This window comes from Leptopilina heterotoma, unplaced genomic scaffold, assembly GCF_015476425.1.
Source record: "Leptopilina heterotoma isolate Lh14 unplaced genomic scaffold, ASM1547642v1 Lhet_615, whole genome shotgun sequence".
In the NCBI taxonomy this organism is placed as follows: domain Eukaryota; kingdom Metazoa; phylum Arthropoda; class Insecta; order Hymenoptera; family Figitidae; genus Leptopilina; species Leptopilina heterotoma.
Genome location: NW_025111144.1, coordinates 50,948 through 75,293, shown reverse-complemented (window position 1 = coordinate 75,293; position 24,346 = coordinate 50,948). Strand labels below are relative to the sequence as shown.

General features: G+C 37.3%; 1 protein-coding gene across 1 annotated transcript; it reads right to left on the bottom strand.

Moving 5' to 3' along the window:
- Nucleotides 1-14,195: 14,195 nt before the first annotated feature.
- LOC122509708 lies at nt 14,196-14,756 on the bottom strand. The gene has a single exon (XM_043623939.1). It carries the CDS (start codon nt 14,754-14,756, stop codon nt 14,196-14,198), a length of 561 nt encoding a protein of 186 aa, XP_043479874.1.
- Nucleotides 14,757-24,346: the final 9,590 nt, after the last annotated feature.

The window sequence follows — 24,346 nt, the reverse complement described above, 5'->3', positions numbered from 1 at the left end:
GGTACCAAATTTGATCCATTTTTCTGTTTCTTGCAACATTTTTTCATTATTCTTAATTTCGAATATAGTTTTAAAAGCACTTTCCATAATTTTAACCCTTAAACCGCACCCTGGGTGTGCGACACCCATATTCCTGCTTTTTACACCAATATATCGTTTATATTTGCAAAAATTAAACATGTGTCGCTATTGGACGGTACATTTTGTACTTAAGTTTATGTTCCGTGAGTAATATTTGTCTTTCATGTATCTTTGCGTATTTGAAAACTTTATGAAGTTGGAAGCGAAAAATTTATGAGTGGCTGACACCTAATTTTCGGTTTGAGGTAATTTCAGTAGTTTAAAAAAATTTTTTTTTAATTATTAAAATTAAATAAATTATTATGAAACCTATTTTCCTTCAAAATAGATGTACTGAGCTATATAAGATAATTTTTCCAAAAGAAAATATCCTATTCCAGCTTGGAAAAAACACTTAAAAGTCCCTGGGTGTCGCACACCCAGTGTGCGGTTTAAGGATGGATTCGGCAGTGTGCGGTTTAAGGGTTAATAAATGTTTTGCACTTTAAATCCATACTTTCTCCTTTTTTTATTTTTAAAAATAGTATTTTTTAAATAAACAAGTAACGCCCTAACTTTTCTTAAATTTTATTAACTACGTTTACTATTAATCAGTCAAACAGTCCCAAATATAACTTCTATGAAAATAACTGCCCTACGCAATGAACAATTCTTTTTATAGTCTTTCTATGAGTCAAACATTTGTTGACAATAAATTATTAATTAGAAAAATTTATTAAGAATAATATATCGCACATACCTTTTTTGGCATTCTTAAATTCCATTACCTTAGACATTGAATGTTAAGTCATCGAAAAAATGTAAGGGGGCTTTTGGATAGAGCTGAATTTCAAGGTTATATCCAGAAACCCCCTTACCTATCTACTGACGAACATTCTGAAAAAACAACTATTCACTTATTAATGATTAAAAACACAAATATAAAAGATAAAAGTATTAATCATTTTGCATACATTCGTAACCTTTCTAGATTAATTAAATCACAAATGACAAAACATAAGTGTCAATAATTTATTTGCGACAGATGCCTATGTCATTTCAATAGTGAACTGTCATTAGTTAAAAATCTGGTGGATTGTAAAACTTTAAATAAATGTAGGGTTATTTTACCAAAAGAAGGGGGAAATATTTTAAAATTTAAAAACTATAGACTTAAAATTCACAACCTCAAGCATAATTTAAACATATTCCTCAAAGTATTGCATTTTATTTTAAATGTGAATTTAATGACTCCTTATCAGTTTATAAAAGTTATAGAGGAGATGATTGCATTGCTTGGTTTATGAAAAAATTGGAAGACATTGCTGATTTTGTTGATGTTTATTTAAAAAGGAATGTTCCAATGGAAACCTTATCTCTAAATCAAGAACTAGAATTCAAAAATGCTAAATTCTGTCACATTTGTGAAAGTTCGTTTAAAGACAGTGATATTAAACATCGAGATCATTGTCATTTTACAGGAAAATATGAAGGTGCAACTCATGAGGGTTGTAATCTTAATTATCAGAATTCTCATACCGTTCCTGTTGTTTTTCATAACTTATCTGGCTATGATGCACATTTTTTTTAAAGAATCGCGATTTTTGATTGTAAAGCAAACTTTTTAGGAAAAGTTATTGAAGTTTTTTTGTGAAGACCAGTATTTGTCATACGAAATGTTTCAGACTATGTGAAAATTATTGTTTCAATATTCAGTTTTAAAAATTAAGAAATTTATGCACGAGTTAATTTAGAATACTGTCATGTTGCCTGAAAGCGACACTGGTCCTCAAAGGGTTAATATTATTCGATTTGCTTTAAACTTTCAGGAACATTTTTTTTATACATACCTTGATTAGTTTTTTGGGGTGAGACTGAAGATTTGGAAACATCGCCCAAATAAGAACCACCTTAATATGTGCATATGTATATAAACATGCATACATTAATATCCATAACCAATGCAAGATATTCCGGATGTCCCCAGATATCCACCCATAATTTTCATGATATCCAGGTGATTACAATTTTATTTTATATATAAAAAAATAATATAAAAAAATTACTCTTAAGGTATATAGAAAGGAAAAAATTACAATAGTATGCCGGTTATACCAGGATATTCCAAACCAATTCCCATGATGTCCAAACTAAAAACATACATGATATCCTAGGATATTCCAAAGCAATTCCTCTGATATCCAAACTAAAAACATACATGATATCCTAGGATATTCCAAAGCAATTCCTTTAATATCCCAACTAAAAATATACGGGATATCCCAGGATATTTACATGTGATTTCGATGACATCCAAAGTAAAACGTACAGGATATCCCGGGACACTCATTCACATGAATTATGAATACAATAAATAACCCATGTAGGATATACCGGAAATTTCCGGATATCCAATCACAATCTTCATGATGTCATGAAGTTTCATGATGTCTTCGAGTTTGTGCATTTTCAAAGGAATATAAAGTGACCTGAGAAATATCAATCTCGTGATCCTAGATTTGGTATTTCCTTTTTCTTAGGAAAATCAACTTCAAAGTGATAAGGAAGCAGAACTTGACATTGGATTCATATTTCGAAGAACAGAAATCCTAAGTAGTGGATAAAGTAATATCTCAAGCATACAAAAACGCACTCTAATATCTCTTTCACGCGAACATAACAAAATTACTCTTCTTACACACACAATTAGTTTTATTTGTATTAGGGATTTATGGGAAAATATACACTTAATTGTTTATCATAATTTTGGCATTATAATTTTATTAATCCTAATACCATCCAATCTTCTCCAAATTCAAAGAGTAGGATTCTCACCCCTTGGTTGAATCAATAACCAAGAAGAGGGGGGATTCACTACCTATACAATTTCTTTTGTCCAAAGGACACGTTTAATTAAGGGTTCATACCACTTTGTCATCTTCAAAAAAGCAAAAAAAATTTTATTATGGATTTCAAAAGTAAAATATGTCAAAAATGTGGTGTAAAATTTTTAGAAAGATCCCAGCACTCAAAATATATTTTTTTCAATGCTATTTGAGCGCGTACACGGCTATGTAAGTATAAAACAAAAACTTTAAACGCGTTTTTCTCAAAACCACCTTTTTTCCATGCTGCGGGATGTTTTTCTCGGAAACTACTGAACCGATCCTCAAAATTTTTTTACGAAAATCTTCGTCACATGGGTGGGTATCGCCGGAACTAGAATTATTTAAAAATATTAATTTTTACTATTTTTTTAAACCGAAAAACTGAAAAAAAAACTTTAATTTTCGAAAAAAAATTTTTAATTGCCGCCATTTTGTTATTTTTGCATAAAAATTAAAAATTCTAGTTCGGACGATAGGCATAGTCCTAGTGAAGATAAATCATTTTGAATTTTGTGTTTTAGATTTTTCTAACCTGAGAAATCAATCCCGCAGCTGGCATCGGTATTTTTAGCAGGTCTAAAATTATTGTTAAATTTTAAATAAACAAAGAATATTTTTTAAATAAAATAAGGTTTTTTATACAGTTAAAGAATGTATTTATTGAACTAAAAAAATGTAGATTAATATAATCCATAGGAATCGTAAAAAAAATTCTAGAAAATAGCTTCATTTTCAAGCGTTTAAAGTGGTATGAACCCTTAAAGTCGAAAATTAGTTTTTTATTTAAATAAATTGTTAAATTTCTAAATCCTACTTTAACAGCAATTATAAATTTGTTTTTAAACAATTTTGAATCTCAAAATAATGTTTATGTAATATATAAGGGGCAAATTTTCTCAAGTGTACCAATGTCAAAATTGCAAGTTGTTAGATCGGGCTAATATTTTTACAGTATTTAGAACTATGAATAAGTACTTAAAACCACCAAGTAATTATGAAATTTTATAAAAAATTGTAGGGGGAGGGGGTTGAAGATTTTGGATAAGTATAAACAGTGAGTTTTATAAAAAATCGTAGCTTTTATATAATAAAGAAAAAAAATTGTGACCTATATGTTTTTGGTAAGTTTTTTTCTGCTCTTTCAAATGGTGAGAATTTTTTTTTTAAAATTCAAAATTTAACCCTTTTTTGAAAATTAAAAAATTTTTTGAAATTTTTTTTTAACTAAACTTTCCGGCTTAAAATTTTTTGACATTTTCTAAAGTACATTTTTTTATTTTTTACATTTTTGATGTAAGAAGAGATGATTTTTTATCTGAATAATTTTTTATTATTTTAATATCAGTATTAAGCGTGCTGCACGCATAAGGTGTTGAATACTTTATTACAACAATCGTTGCAAATAACTGAAATATATTTTTTTAAGTAGAATTATATACACATTTGATTTTAAAAAAACTAACACTTTATCTTTAGTTTTATAAATATTTATTTGTAAAACGTTAATTTATTCAAAATACTTCATATTGTAAAATATTTCAATTTTTATTAATTAATTAATTAATTAGTAATTTAAAAACAAAAAAAAATTGGAAGAGAAGCAGGCGCAAAACGCCTACATCTAGGGTTTCGTGGCATTTAAAATGAAAAAAAAATTTAAAAAGAAAAACTATGGATGTTTAATTAATGTACAATTAATTTCTATAAATTGATTCTCCACCAATTAACATTAACATTAATAGAGAAAAAATAAAAGCAGGCATTTACGAATCCTGTTTTGGTTATCATAAACCATTGTGGTTAAGACTGACTGACTGACTCATTTGGGATCTATAGTGCCCCAAATTACGACGGACTATCGGACGGACGGACGGACGCCAAAGTGAAACTATAAGGCTTTCGGCCATGGGCCACGAAACCCTAAAAAACGTCATTTTTTCTTTTTACATATTAAAAGTACACATCATAATGGAGCTCTCACAGCTCTGCCTGCCTGCGCAGGCAGTAATTGGAGTAAGAGAGAAAATCAATTAGAGTGAAAGAGATACACAATTTGAGATTCAAAATTGTTTAAAATCAAATTTATAATTGCAAAACTTCATTTTTAAACCTTCCTTTTTTACTAAAAATTAACAAAAAAATATTAGAATGCGAAATTCACGCTTAAAAACGTTTGGTGTACATCTCAGGCGTGTTTACGCCAGATCGATATCTGTGCACCTCGAGACAAAAAATTCGATATAAATCTCCCGGGATTTTTTTTTGCAAAAAATTCTGGAGAAGATAACGAATCCAAATATTATAGTAACAAAACAATCGAAGGGGTGCTTATGCCCGAAAAAATGAAATCAAAATTTTTTTTGACTTTTTTTCCGGGCAAATTTTGGATTTTTTTTCTTTAATATTGCACTTTAAATTGTTAGATAATCAACTGTTATTACCAAAAATATAAAAAAAATCTAACCAACTGGATAAAAGTTATTCGTTTTTCAAAAAAATGTGCTTTAATGTTTAATGCCTGGAAAATCCACAATTTTGGAAATTTTTTAAAATCTTTTTTTCACAAAATCTTCTGTCATAAAACACTATATTTATACCAAATGTCACAAAAATTAAAAGACCAATGACCAACTTTGATTTTTTTGAGAAAATTTTACCCAGTAGTAATTGGTAGATTTGGTAGTAAAACTTCTAATTTTACAAAATTTAAATCCGAGCCTGGGTCTACTAAAAATTTAGCCTTGTTATTAATTAAACTTTCCGAGATTATTTCCACGACTGGAGAGTCTTCGCTTTCAGTTCTGCTTTTGAAAACGCGCCCACTTTGTAAGAAAAGGTGTTCGTTCGTATCTAAGTTGGAAACCTTAGATGAATCGTTTAGCAAAATTTAAAGACTCCACTGTTGTTTGGAAGTGTACATTTCTCGGACGCTCCTGGGTAGTATGATTCATCGAGGCTCCCTGTTGATGAATCGGCTGGGAGTTTAAAAATTTGAAGGTCCCGGAGATTGCGCTCTTCGAGGAATTGCATTGCCTTGTCGTATTTCCTTTGGCGGATAAGGGTAGTTTGGATATTGTGGATATGGAGGATATCCTTGATACGGTGGATATGGATAAAACATGGGTGGGAAATGCATTGGATACTGAGGAAATACAGGATTCGTCTTATATTGGTGTTTGTTTTGAGTAGTTAGTTCTGAGTTCTTAACCTTTTCTCGATGTTCTATAATTTTTTTATTTTCTTTCTCGGATACTTTGGTTATTTTGTAAGAAGAATTTTTATTGGATACCGTTTGTAATTCCTCTTCGACATGTAGAGCGAATTCAAAGGCTTTACTTATGTCTTTCGGCTGACGCGTATCTACGTGGGAGCGCATATCATCAGGTAACCCACGTATAAAATCCGTAAGGGCGGAATCCATAATAGGTATCATCATAATCTGAGTTTGAGGAATATTATTCCCTTCTACAATCCCAGGGTATTTTTTGTTCAGAGCGTTTCTAGTTCCACTAATTAAGCCTTGCAGCCGATCACAATAATCATTGACTGTTTCAGGCTGTTTCATTCTCAAATTAGTTATAGCGTTTTAATAGAATTGATAAGGCTTAGGGGCGCTATACCGCTATCGTAAATGTTTGATTAGTTCATTCAGTGTATGAAACTGTTTATCCCTAACACTTTCTCGAGCCGATTCTCTTAGATTCCCTAAAATGGCTTTAGTAAATCCCGGTTCAGTTAAGGGTGTCATATAACTGACACTATTATCTATGTCTTGCAGAAAATCGCGTAGGGGAGGGTCCCGCCTGTTAAAAGTGGATAAGTGCTGTACCCCTTTTTCTACTGTGTAGCATTCCATCATAGTAGCTACGGCTGCAGATTGCTCTGGTGCAGGTACGTAGACTACACTAGCGTTAGATGGAGTTGGATGTAGAGGGTCAATGTTCCTATTATTACCAGTTGTATTGGTAGCCATTTTGAATAATAATAAAAATCAGTGAAAACAAAATTAAATTTACTTATTGCAGGACACAATTGACAATTTTAATCTTTGATTCTAATAAAGAACTCTACTGAAAATTGATTTATAAGTGTTTGATATTATTATTATTATTATTATTATTATTATTTTTTGCTTAGGGACTTTTGGGAAATCTGCCTACAGATACCTTGGATTCCGCACTCCAAGGTTATGTGGGGTTGGTAAAATAAAACAGAAGGAAATATTAAAAAAGATAAATAAATAAATGTTATAATAAATTTAATAAACTGGCGACCTACTACCAGCCCGACCCACTAAAACCCGTAACCCTTCTTCTGGAGCCCTTTACCCTCCCTCGGAACTGTCGTAAGACTTTAGCCTTCGAGGGTGGCGCTCCAACTCTGTCGCTAATGCGACTTTCTGCTTTTCTCTGCGGTCATCCTGCGTTAATAGTTAAAAAATCACAAAATAAATTAATAAAAAATAAACGAATACATTAAAAGCTGTTTAAATTACGCTTTTTGGCGGCCGTCGAGATCCTTCCTCGACATAACCGAGATTATGAAATTCTCGACTTGCCGCCAATTCTCCTCTGACTGGGTCATCAGCGATACCATGTTCTCCGGTGTAACTTGACTGTTTACACCTTCGAACATGGCCTGCCTCTCCAAGTCCCATTTTCTGCATGAGAAGAGGGTGTGCTCCGCGTTGTCATCAGGGAACTGGCAATATGCACACACCTCGTCCTCGCGTAATTTAAAGCGACACAGGTACGAGTTAAAACACCCGTGACCAGTGAGCGCCTGAGTCAAATAATAGGAAACCTGACCGTGTTTCCTATTTATCCAGGTGGCGAGTGCCGGGATAAGGCGATAAGTCCATCGACCTTTTTCCTCACCATCCCATCTTTCTTGCCATCTTTCTATGAGCCTGTGCCTTGCTTCTTTGCGGATCAGGCCCTTGCTTGGTCTTATTTCCTCATCTAAGGAACTTCTTTCTTTAGAAAAAAGAAACATTTCTTCCCTTTCCCTCGCCAAAAGATCTGCTGGCGGGACACTTGCAAGGACCTGCACAGCACTCGTAGATACCGTCTTATATGCAGAGATGATACGCGTTGTTATCGATCTCTGCGCCGACAGTATCTTTTCACAGATGGTCACACATCTTTTGCACCTCAGGGATGGGGCCCACGCTGGTGCTGCATAGAGCATTTTAGCGTGGGCGACACTTGCCACCAGTCTCCGTTTGTGTTCACGGGGTCCGCCTACATTTGGCATTAACCGTGAAAGATTAGCCGCACACTCGATCGCCTTATTTGACGCCGTAGCCATGTGGTGGTGGAAGTTTAACCTTCCATCCAACTCCACACCAAGATATTTAATTTGCTTACTACACTTGACCTCGAATCCGTCTATCACGATTCGTGGGAGCTCATAACCACGTCTGTCTGTGACCAGCAGTGCCTCAGTCTTTTCCAGGGCCATTTCAAGACCTCTGGTATCCAGCCAGCTTTTTGCTAGTCGCAGACATTCGTTCACCAATGTCCCAAGAGCCTCCTCACTTTCGGCAGTGCACACGAACAACGCGTCGTCCGCAAAGCCGATGATCACCGCACCTTCGGGTAGATCCATTCGCAGAAAATCATCGTAAGATACATTCCATACAAATGGACCCACCCTCGAGCCTTGAGGAGCCCCACGCTGCATCTCTTCCTTTAGAGTGCAGGTGTCTCCCTCATATATAAGCCACCTGTCGCTAAGATAATTATCCATTATCCGCAACAAGTAGGGCGGCATGTTTTTCTTTTCCATCGACTCGATGAGATCTTTCCATCTTGCGGAATTAAACGCGTTGCGTATGTCAATTGCTACTAACGCGCAGAAGCTCTTCTTTTTCCCAGGTCCCAATTTGTTTTTTCCTGCTTTGGCTTTGTCCACAACTGCCTGGATGGCATCAACTGTGGACTTGCCTTTACGGAAACCAAATTGGTGATCTGATAAACGATTCTCTTCGGTCAAGTGGCTTTGCAGTCTCTGCAGAACCATATCCTCTAGAAGTTTACCCATCGTATCTAGCAGGCATATAGGCCTGTATGATGAGACTTTATCTAGAGGTTTTTCGCCTTTCCTCAAGAGGACTAACCTCTGTCGCTTCCAGTCGCGGAAGATCTCTCCTCTCTCAAGGCAAAGATTGAAGCATCGAAGCAGAATCTGGGGTGAAGTGTCGATTACCAACTTTAGAATCTCGTTACTTATCCCATCGATTCCAGGCGCCTTGCCTGTTTTCAATCTTTTGCCTGCTTTGTGCAATTCGCTAAGTGTGAAGAGTTCTTCCTCTCCGACTTTGCAAGAACTCCAGTCCCGTCTAAGGTATGGTTCTGCAGGAGGAAACAAAGAACTTATTATCTTTCTGACCCAATCCGGATTGTCCAGGCCGGGGGTCTTTTGCCTCGTCACTAATTTCTTAGTCACGATTTTAAAAGCCAGACCCCATGGGTCCTTATCGACTTTCTCGATTAGGTCCTTCCAGCTACGGCGTCGCGACTTACGGATCTCTTTCTTGAGGTTCTTTTTCGCCTCCTTAAAAACCTCTTTCAGCAAGGGATCTCCCTTAGATCGGGTGTATGTCCTTCTTGCTTTGAGGCATTCCTTTCTCAAGGAGGCCAGCTTTTCTGACCACCAGTGCAAGGATTTTTTCCTTGGAAAGGCTCCTTTGCGACGTGGCATCGACGCATTGCAAGCGGTGAAGATTATATTTTGCACCGCTCGCACCTCTCCATTTAGACTTTTCGGCCTCCTCACCCAACCAGAATCCTCAATTAAGATAGATTCTTCTAGGAACCGGCTGAACTTCTCCTTGTTGAGTTTCTTAATGTTCCACAAGGAGGTTTTGCGACTAGGAGCTTCCTGTCTTTTTCCTCCTCGTGTGTCTCCCATTGAGACTGAGAACTCAATGTACTGGTGGTCACTTGCGGTATATTCCTCAGAGACCCGCCAGTCGCTTATGCGGCTAAATATATTAGACGATGCGATCGTTAGATCTATAATCGATCCGATCGCACCTCGTCTAAACGTCCATGTTTTTCCCCGGTTTACAACTAATAAATCGTTCTTGGAGATCATTTCTCCAATCAGAATTCCTCTCTTGTCGAGCCTCGTCTCACCCCACTCTGGCGACTTTGCATTATGACGGTTATTTTAATAATAAATCAGAAAATTTATAAGATTCAGATAAACATTAATTCCCTTACACGTCAATAATCAATTCAACACCAAACATGTTTGTCAGACGCCAGTTAGTTTAATTATTGAAAAACTAACAAAGACAATCAATCAATAAATGATAAATAAAAATCTAGAACCAATATTAATTTCAATCAAAAAGATCTCAAAGGAGATTCCGTTGGGAAAAGTCAAATAAAGGGGAAATTTAACCTCTGAGACACAACTCCATCATAGTGTAATTCTACTTACTATTTTCTAGTCAAAATATTTTCTCTGCTTGTCACCAGGTAAAAACAATTCCTCGGCGAAATAACACAACTTATCCTTTTTTTAGACAATATTTATTATCAAACAAAACTCTTCTAAAATTACTTTCAAAAATACAATTCCTTGTCCCTTGTCACACTTCTCTCTTTCAAATCAAACTCTCAAACACATGTCTATTCAACGACAACACAAATCGAACTCTCTTCAAAAATGTGCTTTCGTCGTCTGCTACATTTTTTGCGAAGCGCCGGTACACACTTGTCAAAAAGGGGAATTTACATTTCTCTCTACGCCTTAAAGTCAGAAGGACTAACGCGCTAAACCCAAATTCAAATAATTATTAATTGAAATTATAATAATAAAAAGAAAGTAAATAATGAACATATCATGACGAAACTACTTCGTCACAGCATTAAAATCGCCAGTGATGATGACATCCAGCTTGGATTCTATGAGGCTCGATTCTAGGTCTTCTATATTGGCTTCGAAGGTGGTCAGCGGGTCGTTGGGTGAGAAGTAGCAGCTATACATACGTATATTAGCCACCTCTATCCACACAAACCCGCTGCTTGTCTCCAAGAACTTGTCAACCCGCAATTCTGGGTTGCACAGCTTGATGGCGGCTCTCTTCGCCTTATCCTGATACCAAGGTGCGAGGTCGCTTCCTTGATACTGCTCACTGCAGAACAGGATATCGACCTCATTTTCCCTAGCTGTTTGCATCAGGAGCACCTGTGCATCCTTACTTGTATGCAGGTTGACTTGAAGGAGCCACTTTCGTACCACCAAAACGTGTCAGAAGTCGGCAAGTCACATCTAACTCGGGCTTTTGCAACTTCTGCTTTAAGACGGTTAAATGTCCTCTTCTGAAGTTGTTTCGTCAAGTTCCCGAATTTCGAGGGTCTTTTTACTGACAAGAGCCGTAACCTCGGCCTTGTCCTGAAGAATGGAGGTAAGATTCTGAGCGAACTTTGAAGTTTCACCCCCCTTTTTTACCACAACGAGAACCTCCTTTTTAAGAGTTCTCCTAATTTTCACAATCTCTGTGCCAGTTTCCTCTGGATTTACCGAAGTTGTTGCCAGCTTTATAAGATCATAGTAGGTCTCTGGATTCCGGGCCGAAATTTTTATTGCCTCCGTTGTTCTAATTTTGGGGGGGCGCTTTTGAAGTCGCTCCCTCTCCTCCGCTTTCTTCAAGGCCTTTCTCTTACGGGCCTCCCGTTTCCAGTTGGAGACGGTTTCAAAGTCTTTTTCGTTTTCAGGCTTATTTTCCACAGTTGCCTCCGAATAAGAAGCAACCTTGGCCGAAGCAGCCTTACTCACCTCCGTCTCCATAACAGTAGGGTTTGGATTGGTCTCCTTGCTCTTAACCCTCTTACCCTTGGGAGTGGTCACAGTAGAATCAGTCTCCGGACCTTCATACTCTCTAGGGCGCTTCTTTGGGTCGATGGGCTTGCTCTCGCCAGATGTGGCGTGAGACATCGATCTAGGAATTTCAGGATTCGACTCTGGTTTGCTTGGGCTAATGAAGGGCCTAGGTATAAAACGCAGGTTACTGCGAAGCACCACGTGCACCTTCCCCAATTCCACCATTCCATCCTGAACATCCTTGCTAATGTTTCTTTGTTTCCTGCAAGCACGCCACATGCTGTCAAGTATTTTTGGGATCAGATCGACCTGTTCTAAAACATTTTCTTCGAATCTGCTAAGTCCCACATCCTCAGAATTTTTGCTTTGGCTCCCTCCAAAATCCTTGGAGCCGTCTGCACCGACTACCGGGGCTTCAACCCGATCAGAATCGGTGGTGGGATTACCCTCTACAGAGGTACCCACTTGGAGTAATTTAATTTGATTCTTTATCCATTTCATAATTTTTTTTTAATTCTTTGCCCCGTATCGAGGGAACGATCGAGCCTAAACAGGGTACTACCATCTGGCCAAGATGGACCCTGAACCGTCTACTTCTGAGTGGATAGCGCTATGAACGGTTTTTCCGCTACTGCAGCTTGACACACTCAGAAGGCTCGACGTGCTTCCTTTCCTCGTTTTTTTATTTTCCACGATGTTCTGTGGATCTACCCTTTCCACGATCACTCGTGGCACTGCAAGAAATTGTGCGCCCCCACAATCCGCGCGCACTTGAGCATCGGTTCTGGGACCGATGGTGAGATTTCCCGTTTCCGGCCTGCTCACATGGGGTACCTTCTCAGAATTTTTTGAATTCATTTTTTCTTGCTGTTTGGTTGCCCTTTAGTTGAAAGCCCCGCCACCACGACAAGGTCTACCGAACATATCCATGATGACAATCATGTCTGGCAGTGGATATGCATCCACTTCTCCCAGCACATCGAAGACATCCATAATGTTCGGCAGTGGACAACCAGCGGCGGAGATTATTATTATTATTTTTATTATTATTATTATTATTATTATTATTATTATTATTATTATTATTTTTTTTTTTTTTTTTTTTTTTTTTAGTCGGAAGTGGAAAATCTGCGAATTCAGATACCTGGGCAATGAATTCCAGGTTATGTGGGGATGACCGCTCTTGTTCTGGTATACCCACTAAAAACCACTCCCGTCTTAATTTGGGACACTTGATCCACCTGCGGAACTACCGTCAGGCCTTCAACTTCGCAAATGGTGGTCCCCTTGTCCTACTCCTTAACTGGGCCTTAATCCGCTCTAGCTATGTGGGAACGTGGGTGGGAGGAAAACTAAATGATTCCCTCCCCCCCACGCTCACACACAGCCGAGCACTGGATTCCTCCGGTCAACCTCGTCTTCCGTCTCTATCTTTTTCTTTCATTACTTTAATAATGAAGGATTCAATATGCCTCCACGAGTCCACGTTCTGAACCATGGTAGACACCATGTTATCGGCGTTGATTTCAAAGCCAACTGCCGTAAACATGGCCATTCTATCATGGCTCCAGTGCCCGCAATAAAAGAGAGTATGCTCCGCGTCATCTACTGCAGCGTCACAGTAGGCGCATTTTGCTACTCTCTTAATCTTAAACCTATGAAGGTACTGTCGGAAACATCCGTGACCTGACAACACTTGTGTCAGGTAGTAGCCAACTTCACCGTGCTTTCTTCCTAGCCAAGTGGCGAGGTTGGGGATCAGGCGATATGTCCACCTTCCTTTAAGATCCCCATCCCATCTCTCTTGCCATTGTTCAAGGAGTCTACATCTCGCCTCTTTGCGGATAGCCGCTTTGGCGAGATTTCTACTCTGCTCTTGCGAGGTAACTAGATCTTTGTTACGCTGAAAGACTTCCTGTCTTTCCCTCGCCAGTAAGTCCACTGGCGGGAGACTCGCAAGAACTAAAGCAGCGCTCGTTGAAACTGTTCTGTAGGCTGAAACTACTCTCCGCGCACAACCACCCTGTGCGGAGAGTAGCTCGTCAGAGATGCCGCGGTTCTTTAGGGACTCAGCCCATGCAGGGGCAGCATAGAGCTGCTTTGCTTGAACCACGGTCGCCACTAATCGGCGTTTCTTTTCCCTGGGGCCACCGACATTGGGCATCATCCTAGAAAGGTTTCCCATGCAGTCGGCGGCATTCAGTGACGTGATCTTAGAATGTTGGTCGAACTTTAATTTTCGATCCAACGTCACTCCCAGATACTTTAAACTGTTTCCCCAGGAGACTTCAGTCTGTCCTATTCGAATCTTCGGGACCTCAAAGGATCTTTTACCTGTGACAAGCAAAGCTTCTGTCTTCTCTGTAGCCATTTGTAGGCCGTTGAGATCTAACCAGAGCTTTGCTCGTCTCAAGCTTTCGTTGACTCTATGTACTGGTGGTCACTCAATGTTTCCTCATCCAGTACCCTCCATTCTTTAATTTTGCGGGCTAGGCGGGGAGATGCGATTGTTAAATCAAGGATAGATCCCGATTCTCCCCTCCTGAACGTGAACTCGTGGCCCCGGTTTAACACCACCAGCCCATTCGTTGCCAGCATGTCGGAAACCAAGATTCCTCTCCTGTCCTGACGAGTCTCTCCCCATTCCGGCGACTTACTATTGAATTCTCCCGCAATAAGGACATCCCCGTCAAAAGCTCTCACACTTTCTTCAAGAGAACGAATCTCAGTGTCGAATTTTCCGAATGGGTCGTTGGGCGAGAAATAGCAGCTATATATACGAATACCTGCCACGTCCGCCCAAACAAACCCCTTGTCTGTACCCAAGAATGAACCGGTGGTGATACCCGGATTGCATATCTGTATTGCCGATCTACCTGATGAGTCTTGAAACCAATTCGAGAATCCTTGCTTCTTATACTGCTCACTAATAAGCAGTATATCCACACCTCTCTCTCTGACAGACTGCATCAGGAGATTTTGGGCAACACTTCCTTTTGTGAGGTTAACCTGGAGAAATCTTACCTCTTCTGTTTCAACCTCTTCAGTTCCTCCCTATAGACAGGGCAGGACCCACTTCCTGGAGCGTGATTTGTCTCCTTTATCCCTTTATCCTCACAAGTTGTGCAGTGGAATTCCTTCGCACAATTCTTGTGAGAATGGTCTGAAGATCCACACTTCCAGCAGTCTTTACTCCTATCGGGTCCTTTACAGACCCTTGCCAGATGTCCGTAGCTCAGGCATCTGTGACATCTGTCCACTTCAACTCTACTGCGAATCCTGCAGTTTATCCAGCCTACCCTTACCTTACCGGCCTTAAGCAGAGCATCAGCATCTGCTTCTGGTAGTTGGACTACTGCCATCTTTACGGCTCCGCGCAGAGTCAAAAGTCTGCAGGACACCTCCAATTCGGTTCTATCTAAAGCCTTTTTTAAAGCCTCAGTCACACCTTCAATCTCTGTTGTCTCGTCCAGATCTCTAATTTCTAGTGACCTTTTTGTCACCAGGGGTGAGACACTAGCTTTCCCTTTCAGGGCCTCGGTCATTTTATTGCTGAACGTCGAGAAGCTCTGTCCCTTCTTAAGAACGAAAAGCAAATCTTGCTTCTTCGTTCTTCTAATGGACAGAACTTCTGTTTTTGTTTCTGCAGGGTTGACCGTCTTAAAAAGCTCGTCTATAATTTCTGTCGACGGCGCTCTTCCGTCTTCCATAGACACTCTGATTGCGTCAGTGTTCCTCTTCTTTTTCCCTGGGCCACTTCGTTCCTTTCTTGTTGCCTGATTGTTTTTATCTTTTTTCTTTCTCTTCTTTTTCTCCTTTTCCGAGACAACCTCGTTCCAACAACCGTCGGGATTTTTTTCCCCTGTCGGAATGTCGGATGACTTTGCTGTCATCTGAGTTAATTCAGAAGCCAGCTTCTTTGGCTGTCGGTCATCTGGTGATGTTGATGCTCCTCTCTTTGTGCTCGTAGAAGAGGGAGTTTTACAAACTTCAGTTTGTTTCGGTGTGCTCAAAGGCGTTTTCGAGCGTTCCATTTGCGTCACACCTACATTTCTGGTCATTGGTCTTTCCATTGACTTTTGAAGCCTATCCGCTGAGGATCGGAGGGCAAGACCCGCACTCCTAACACCAGAGAAGATTTCCTTTGCCTCTGACATGAATTCCCTTACCTCAGTCGGTGTATTCTTTCTGAAGGAATTCTCCATTGCCAAGAGGGTCATTTCCAGGGCTTCGTTCTGGAGTCTCTGTTCCGCCATGATGCCAAACATTATTTTCCAAACAACGGCCCACGGCGGGGCCGGAGGAAAACCTTGTCTTTTGGTACTCATCTCCTTGTGTTGCTTCTCTTTACCAAGTGTCACTGAATCATTGTCAGCCACGATATCAAGAGATTCCGTTTCTCCAGTTTCCATTTCCTCGTTTTCAACATTTTTCATAATTTCATTCTCCATGTAATAGTTTAACCAGCGCATCGTCTGTGGAGGGGCGGGTCGGTATAGTTGGGAACGGGTGTACCCTCGGACGTATCCTACCCCAGTTCCCTGAGGCCCAACCACCGCTTAGCCGGTCCCGGAATACACGGACGGACCGGACTCGCCCGGAGCAATATGGATTCCGACCTCCATATTCACCACAGACTCTCCTGATCAGGGTCCCGAAGGGGCTGGCTCCTGATTCCTTACCTCGGATGACACATCGGCAGAGCGAGCTCACATCAACCCCTACGCCCCGCCCACCGAAAACAAATGAACGAAGTTTCGGGGTACTCCCAGTGGTCCGAGGAAGGAAACAATCATATGGGTGTGATAAGTGTATTGTGAATATGTGTGAATAGATGTATAAGTGATGTAATTGTGTGTAACCCATATATGTGTAGAGAGGTGTATGTGTAGAGTGTACTGTTTGGTTGCCCTTTGGTGGAAAGCCCCGCCACCACTGCAAGGTCCACCGAACATATCCAAAATGACACTCGAGTCTGGCAGCGGACAGGCATCCCACCCCGGTGACCAACGCCGTCAAGAATGGCAGTAATGTCTGGACTAAGGATATGCATCCAGACCCAGCACACCCATGCCATCAAAGACGGCAGCCGCGCCCGGGAGAGGATAATCATCCGCTTCTCCCAGAGCATCAAAGACATCACCGATGCTCGGCAGTGGACAACCAGCGGCGGAGATTATTATTATTATTATTATTATTATTATTATTTGATCTGTATTTGTTGTGTCAACGTCATAGTCAATAGTTATTGGTGTAGTAATTCGTATAAAAAAAGCTTGTCCCCGCCGATGGTTGTCCACTACCGAACATAATCGATGTTTTTGACGTGCTGGGAGAAGCGGATCCACTGCCGAACATCATTGATTTCTTTGATGGGCTGGGAGAAGTGGGTCCACTGCCAGACATGATTGATTTCGTTGATGAGTTGGGAGAAGTAGGTTCGCTGCCAGACACGACTGGCATCTTGTATACGTTCGGTAGACCATGCCGTGGTAGAGGGGCTTTTCACTACAAGGCAGCCAACAGGGTGGTTTCCTGACTTTATAACCAAAAACATTAAGTATGAGCGATTGTAAAAAAGAAGAAGAGTACCTGCGGGGTAATGCTAGGGCTAAATCCCTCACTCGTTCCGATCGTCAAGCGCTTTCGAGCATTGGGACGGTGGCCAGTGGCCCAAGGATGCAGGAGGGCAACAACGCGTTGGTGGTACCAAGAATTGTCTTTGAAAGAGTAGATAGACAAGGAAGTACGAGCAGCCTGACGAGTCAAGTCAGCTCACAGTGGGCCAGGATCATCGAGTTTTGGCCAAAAATACAATTTTTCAACTTTCAAATAAGCACAACAGAATTTATCCACAGTATTTAATAGTAAATAAGGAAATTATTGCATAAAGGATTTGTTAAATAATAAAAAATTGGGTCTTTTATAACTATTTAAAGTTTAACATTTAAGATAAAATAATAAGATGTTTTTAATTGAAATACTTAATATACCGTAAACCGGGGCTACAAGGAACACCAGGGCTATAAGGAACAAAACTCTGTGTTCGGGTGGAGTTGAAGTTATCGGGGCCGTGTATAAATAAATTGTGTTACTTGCTTTTGAAAAATTGTTGCTGGGGTAACTGCCAATACTACTCAATGCAATAATTGCGACTATTAATAATTTTGTGAACAGTAGTAGCTTGTAAGTGAGTAATTGTGTTTTAGTGAAATTTCAAACTTGGAAAACATTTGATTGCCGAGGTAAGTTGTTCCTATTTTAACTTCTCAAAGTAATTTTTTTTATTAAAGGGATTTATTATGGGAAGTTTTATTGAGTTCACTAAGTAATAAATACGTTTATTTTGTATTTACAGTAAGATTTACGAGAAAAAAACCAAAATTCACAAACGGCGGGTATATAAGCAACACAATTATTTCTTCCGAATTGTTAAAGTGTGTTGTTAAAACGTAAGTTTTTCGTAATTTCGTTTGTTTTTTATCACCTAATTTGGTTTTTAGTGTTCAAAGATGGTTCGAAATTGTAAAAGAGTGTTGGTACCGACAAGTCACAAAAAACGACCAGTTATCATCATCGACCTCAGCTGATCATACCAGCAACGTTTAGTTTTGTTTTTACATTTGTTTAATATTCTGTGTTTACTTTCGATCAATAAAAAATAATTTCTTTAACTTTAAATACGTTTTCCAATAGTTTTACCGCCTTGTTCCTTATAGCCCCATTTTGTAATTTCGAAAAAATGCGTCTTTTTCGTATTTTTTGCTTAAAATTCCAGCTTTGATCAAAACAATACTTTAACCCTTCAAAGTGCTCGCCAAGATCAAGAAAAGAAAAAAAATTAAGGCAATATTTCAATAAACAAAAAAGTTGCAAGACTTTAAAGCTGAAATCTGTTCCTTGTAGCCCCAGATTACGGTATTTAGAAATAAATAAATTATTTTTGTACAAGTGCTTATTTTTTCTCATCAACAGATATATTGAAGTAAAAAAGCCAATAGTTACTTTAAAAAATAAAATTTATTAAAATGTAGATCCATTGAAGTTAACAAATAGTGGATTTTTCAATAGAGTGCCGACTTTCAGTTAGTCGAGCTCCTCCGAGCCGCATAATATTTGGAAAAACAAGTTATAGAACGATTACTTAGCATGACTACTTTGACACCAATATGTGCCATTTTGCGCCTTTTCATATTTTTTCAACATAACAAGAATATTGCAATAAACATATAAATATGACGGGTTCCACGTCAAGTGACCCAGGTAAAAAATTTACATGGAATATTTGAAAAATTTGTAGTTTCTTTAAAACAAAACGAAAATACGTTTTCTATTTTGAGTTTTTCTGCTGTTTTTTAACACTTTCTAATGGTGTAAACAAATGTAGAGAAAAAAAATGCTTTGACCTTGAAAAATTAAATTAAAAAATAAAATTTCATTTTTTTATCAAATGGACAGTTTTTATTTTTTTAAAAAAAATTTTATCATGAAGTTGAGGTTTTTTCCTAAAAAAAATATATAGGTCAAAACGTGGGACAAGAAATTTTAACTGGTCAAAATAAACATTTACTTCTGCAGTGCACCGAGTCACAGTGGAATTTTTTTTACAATTTACTATTAAAAAATGTCTACAGCTTACAATTTTTAACCGATTTGAGTGTTATTTGTCTTAAATTAAGAGGAGGTTCTCATTGCAGAGGCCAAAATAAACACAAACTTTGACAATTTTTTGCGAAGAACGGCTATGACTTAGCGATGTAGTTTTTTTTCTAAATAAAGATACATTCTTGAACTTTTACAACATATATTTCATTTTCAAAAAAATGAAAAATGGCGGCCAATATGGCGCATCTAGAAAATAATGTTTTTTTAAATAAGGAAAACGGTGGGCATTCTACACTGCGCAATTTTTAGTCTAAAACAGAAACTCAAAATTTTTTATAAAGATGACATCCTAAAGAATAGGTTATACCTATAAAATAGTTAAAAAGTTAAGAAAATGACAAAATGGCGGACACATTTTTAAAAAAACTGCGTTTTTGCATTATTTTTCCATATTTGACCTCTTGTAAAAATCTCTATTGTTAACAATTTTATCATATTATAGGTATAACCCCTGTAGAATTTAGTTACCTTTAATAAACCACAAACCCGAAGTTGATTGATTAAATAGTTTAGACGCTACGATGCCCACCAGTTTAAAAAATCTTGTTTCGAGAAAAACGCGTTTAAAGCTTGAAAAACATTTTTGTGCAATAATTGTATTATTTGCAATTCTTTGTTCAATTTGCGTATATGATAAATGTCTACAGGTATTTAGGGTCTCTCTTTACGATTCTGAGGTCAGATTTGCAAAATTTTTAAAAATCGATGTGATTTGCCTGACATTTGTTACTTAGTGCTCGGGACGTCGGTTAGTTCAAAACTCTATAAAATCGAAAATATTCTTCGGATCAAAAAATCGGTATACACACATATTCTACATATATATAGCTTTCAAAAAATACAATAAAAAAGAAATCAATTTTTTTGACTCCCGCGATGGGAACCTCCCCTTAAAGAGGAATAAATTCTTAAGACATCCATCCAGGCCAATTTTAGGGATTTTAATTATTTATAATATTTTTTTAATCAAAGTTAACAAATTAATACACTTTTTTTTAAAAAGGACGTTTATTTTCTTATTCCGTTGCTGCACATGATTTAAATCAATTCAAATTCATTCAATATGACCACCACATAATTAATAAAGCATAAAATAATTTATTTAAATGGTTATAAACAATATACAGCCCAACAACGTGCAGGGGCGGTGGATTGCAGAAGTAAATGTTTATTTTGACCAGTTAAAAGTTCTTGTTTCACGTTTTGACCTATACATTTTTTTTAGGAAAAAACCTCACCTTTATGATAAAATTTTTTTTTAGAAATAAAAACTGTCCATTTGATAAAAAAATTAAATATTATTTTTTAATTTAATTTTTCAAGGTCAAAAAGTTTTTTTCCTCTACATTTGTTTATACCATTAGAAAGTGTTGAAAAACAGCAGAAAAATACAAAATAGAAAACGTATTTTCGTTTTGTTTGAAACAAACTACAAATTTTTCAAATATTCCATGTAAGACCAAAAATTTAAACTTTGACACCCTCCTGTTTTTATATTTGTTAAAATAAATTAATAATATTTGATATTTTTTATTGCATCTAATAGGACTACTGTTTGTGCAAACTTTTTACCTGATCCCAAACATTTCAAATTTGGACCTGGGTCACTTGACGTGGAACCCGTCATATATGCAATAAATATATATATACAATTTTCAAAATTAATCAATTATGATGAACAGTGGTATTTAACGGCTTTTTGTGTCGCTGATTACGAATTTGATGTCAGATTTCGAAAATTCAAAATGGCGGATCCAATATGGCGGACAAAAATTTTAAAATCAATAAATTTGAATTAAACATAGGTATCTATGGGTTTTTAGCATAGAGTTATTAGAATAGAGTTAGCGAGTTATACCTTTTACCGTGGGAAGCATTCTTAGGCGCATAGAAAGAGACAAAAGCATGAAAGTAGACCCCTTATCTTACCTTGTTTAATGGTGCATGTGCAAGAATAAAAGTTTTTGGTTAGGTTTTTGTCTAAAAAGATCGCATGAAAAATCGTTTTAAATATAATAAAATTAAATGTAAAATAAATATTTTACAATAAATAGGGTAGTGTGGGATTAAAAAGTCATGTTGAAAAAAGCTATTTATCTGTTATTTGAAGTTAAGACGCAACTTTTGATTCTAGTTTGGATGTCGTATCGATAATATTATAGTAATTGGAATTTTTAATTTTGAGCTGCTTATTTCGATGAGTATAAATTGAAAGCAGGTAAACTTAACATAAAATACCATTTTTCCTGCTAAAAATGTTTTTAAATCATTTATTTGTCACTTGAATAAAATAAAAATATAATTGCCAGCAAGCAAGCAATAGTTGTTTCGATGCATCAGCTGTTTCACTATCGCGCATGCGTTATTAGAGAAAGAAAGAAAAGGGGTCTACTTTTCGTATGGAAGTCTCCGTCTATGCGCCTAAGAAACATTTTGGTCGCTTGCGCACTCTATTATAATAACTCTATGGTTTTTTGGGTCGCTGATTACGAATCTGATGTCAGATTTCAAAAAATCAAAATGTCGGTCATAAAAATTTTAAATTAATCAATTTCAATGAAACATAGGTATGTAGAGGTTTTTTGGGTTGCTGATTACGAATCTGTTGTCAGATTTTAAAAATGTAAAAATAAGCACTGTGTTTCTGAAATCAGATTTAGATATGAAATGGAGTGTTTACCTGATCCATGGAAATAAAAGCAGATTTTCCAAAAGGACCACATGTGCACCTGATATACCCACGTGATAAACTATATACCTATAAGTAAACAGCAGATGTCAAAAAAAAAACAAAAAACAAAAAATTTGTAAAATCTAAAAAAAATACAAAACCGGATCTTTACCTATAACCTCCTCGTGGTAGATCCTAAAAACTACAGTACGTTTTATTTTTGTAGGCTAATGAAGGGAAATTTTTTTTATTTTCTGAATTGTATAGACACTAGTTTTTCATAATGACGTCGAAAGAAGTTCAAGCTGGTGTAAAGAAGTCTTCCAATGTGAGAAAGAAGAAGCCTGGAAATTCTGTTAAAAGTATCATGAATAAGGATGGCAAGAAAAAGAAGACGTACTGGGTGCCCTGGAGAAAATTTCTACGGTACCAGCAGGAAGTAGGAAGGTGACGGTTCTCGGACCGAACAAGCGAGGAGCAAAGCTCGCTGTCGTGGTCACCAGTCAGGAAGACGCTGATAAGCTAGAGAAAATCGGGCACATAAAGATTGAGTTCGTCTCCTGCAAGATAAGAAGAAGAACTATGGTCATAAGATGTCATAAGTGCCTTGACTACGGCCATATAGGCCAGGCAAAGTTCGGCGAGAAGGAGATTATCCAGCATGAGAAGGTCCGGATTAAGACGGGAGTAGTTTTTAGTGGGTCGACCAGAACAAGAGCCGTCATCCCCACATAAGCTGGGATTCCTTTATCCAGGTATCTGAATTCACAGATTTTCCACTTCCGACTACAAAAAAAAGAGCTTGTACGAAAGAATTAATTAATGTAATACATACATACCTAGGGGAGAGTCTCTTGTTGTGAGACGGGTTTTATTTTTGACCCGTAAATTGTAAACGGGTAAACGAAATTGTAAATAAAATACACCGTTCGAAAGGTAACAAAAATACGCAACTTTTATTAAAAGAAAGTATAGTGTTTCGATGAACTCAAAAAATTTTACGATACATTTTCCAAGCACATCGCTTTAAAAAAAATGTCTCCAGTTGTGAGACACTCATTAAAAATTGCTAAAATTTAATAAGTTTGACATAAAACGTTATGTTTAGTAGAAATAATTAAATATATTAATAATATATATTATTATATACTAAATAATAATATTTATTCGCCAAAATATGACCATCAAATAAACACAATTAAATAGCTTCAACAAGAGCATTAAAATTGATTTCTTCTGAATCAATTGACTTTTTTCCACTTGACATGCCCAAAAATATTAGAAAAAAATAAAAACAACATTTAAATAGTATGCCTGCAAAGTCGTATTTTTTATGCTGCCCAGATGGGTGTCGACACCGTCTCACAACTGGTGATATGCTGTGTCTCACACCCAGAAATTGGCGCTATTTTGAAACAGGAAAATTAAATTATTTTCAACCGTAGATTGGAACAATGCAATATTGCATCACAAAATATAAGGAAAACACTAAAAGAAAATGCATTACATTTACCTTTTCCAATTAATTAACTTGGAAAAAGAGTTCTTTGCATTTATTGAAAAAACGCTTTTTAGTCGATTATCACACACAGTGTTGGTATTTAACAAAAACAGTTTATATATCCGCTTCGGCTTACACGAAAAGTTGGCTCATATAAAAAGAAATGTTTTTATATAAACCAATCGGCTTTTTAATATTGCATGTTAAAAAAAATTGACTGTCTCACAACTGGAGGTGTCTCACAACTGGAGACTCTCCCCTACTATTTGAAATAAGGTCATATGAATCTTATAATTAAGTAATTAAAGGAATACGAATTTTTGTTGACCAAAATGACGTTATGTACTGAACTGCAATTGTCCCATCATTTAATCTAAACAGGGGTGCTATTCTGTAACTTCACTTCACATTCACTTCACATTCACTTCACATTCACTCCCCATTAACTTCACTTTCACTCCACATTAACTTCACATTCACTCCACATTCACTTTACTTTTCACTTTCAATGTGAAGTGAATGTGAAGTGAATGTGAAGTGAATGTGAAGTGAATGTGAAGTGAATGTGAAGTGAATGTGAAGTGAATGTAAAGTAAAAGTGAAGTGAATGTGAAGTGAATGTGAAGTGAATGTGAAGTGAATGTGAAGTGAATGTGAAGTGAAAGTGAAGTGAAAGTGAAATGAATGTGAAGTGAATGTGAAGTGAATGTGAAGTGAATGTGA

Coding starts and splice junctions, on each gene's coding strand:
- LOC122509708 (XM_043623939.1), bottom strand. CDS start 14,756: ATGCAGTCTGTCAGAGAGAGAGGTGTGGATATACTGCTTATTAGTGAG.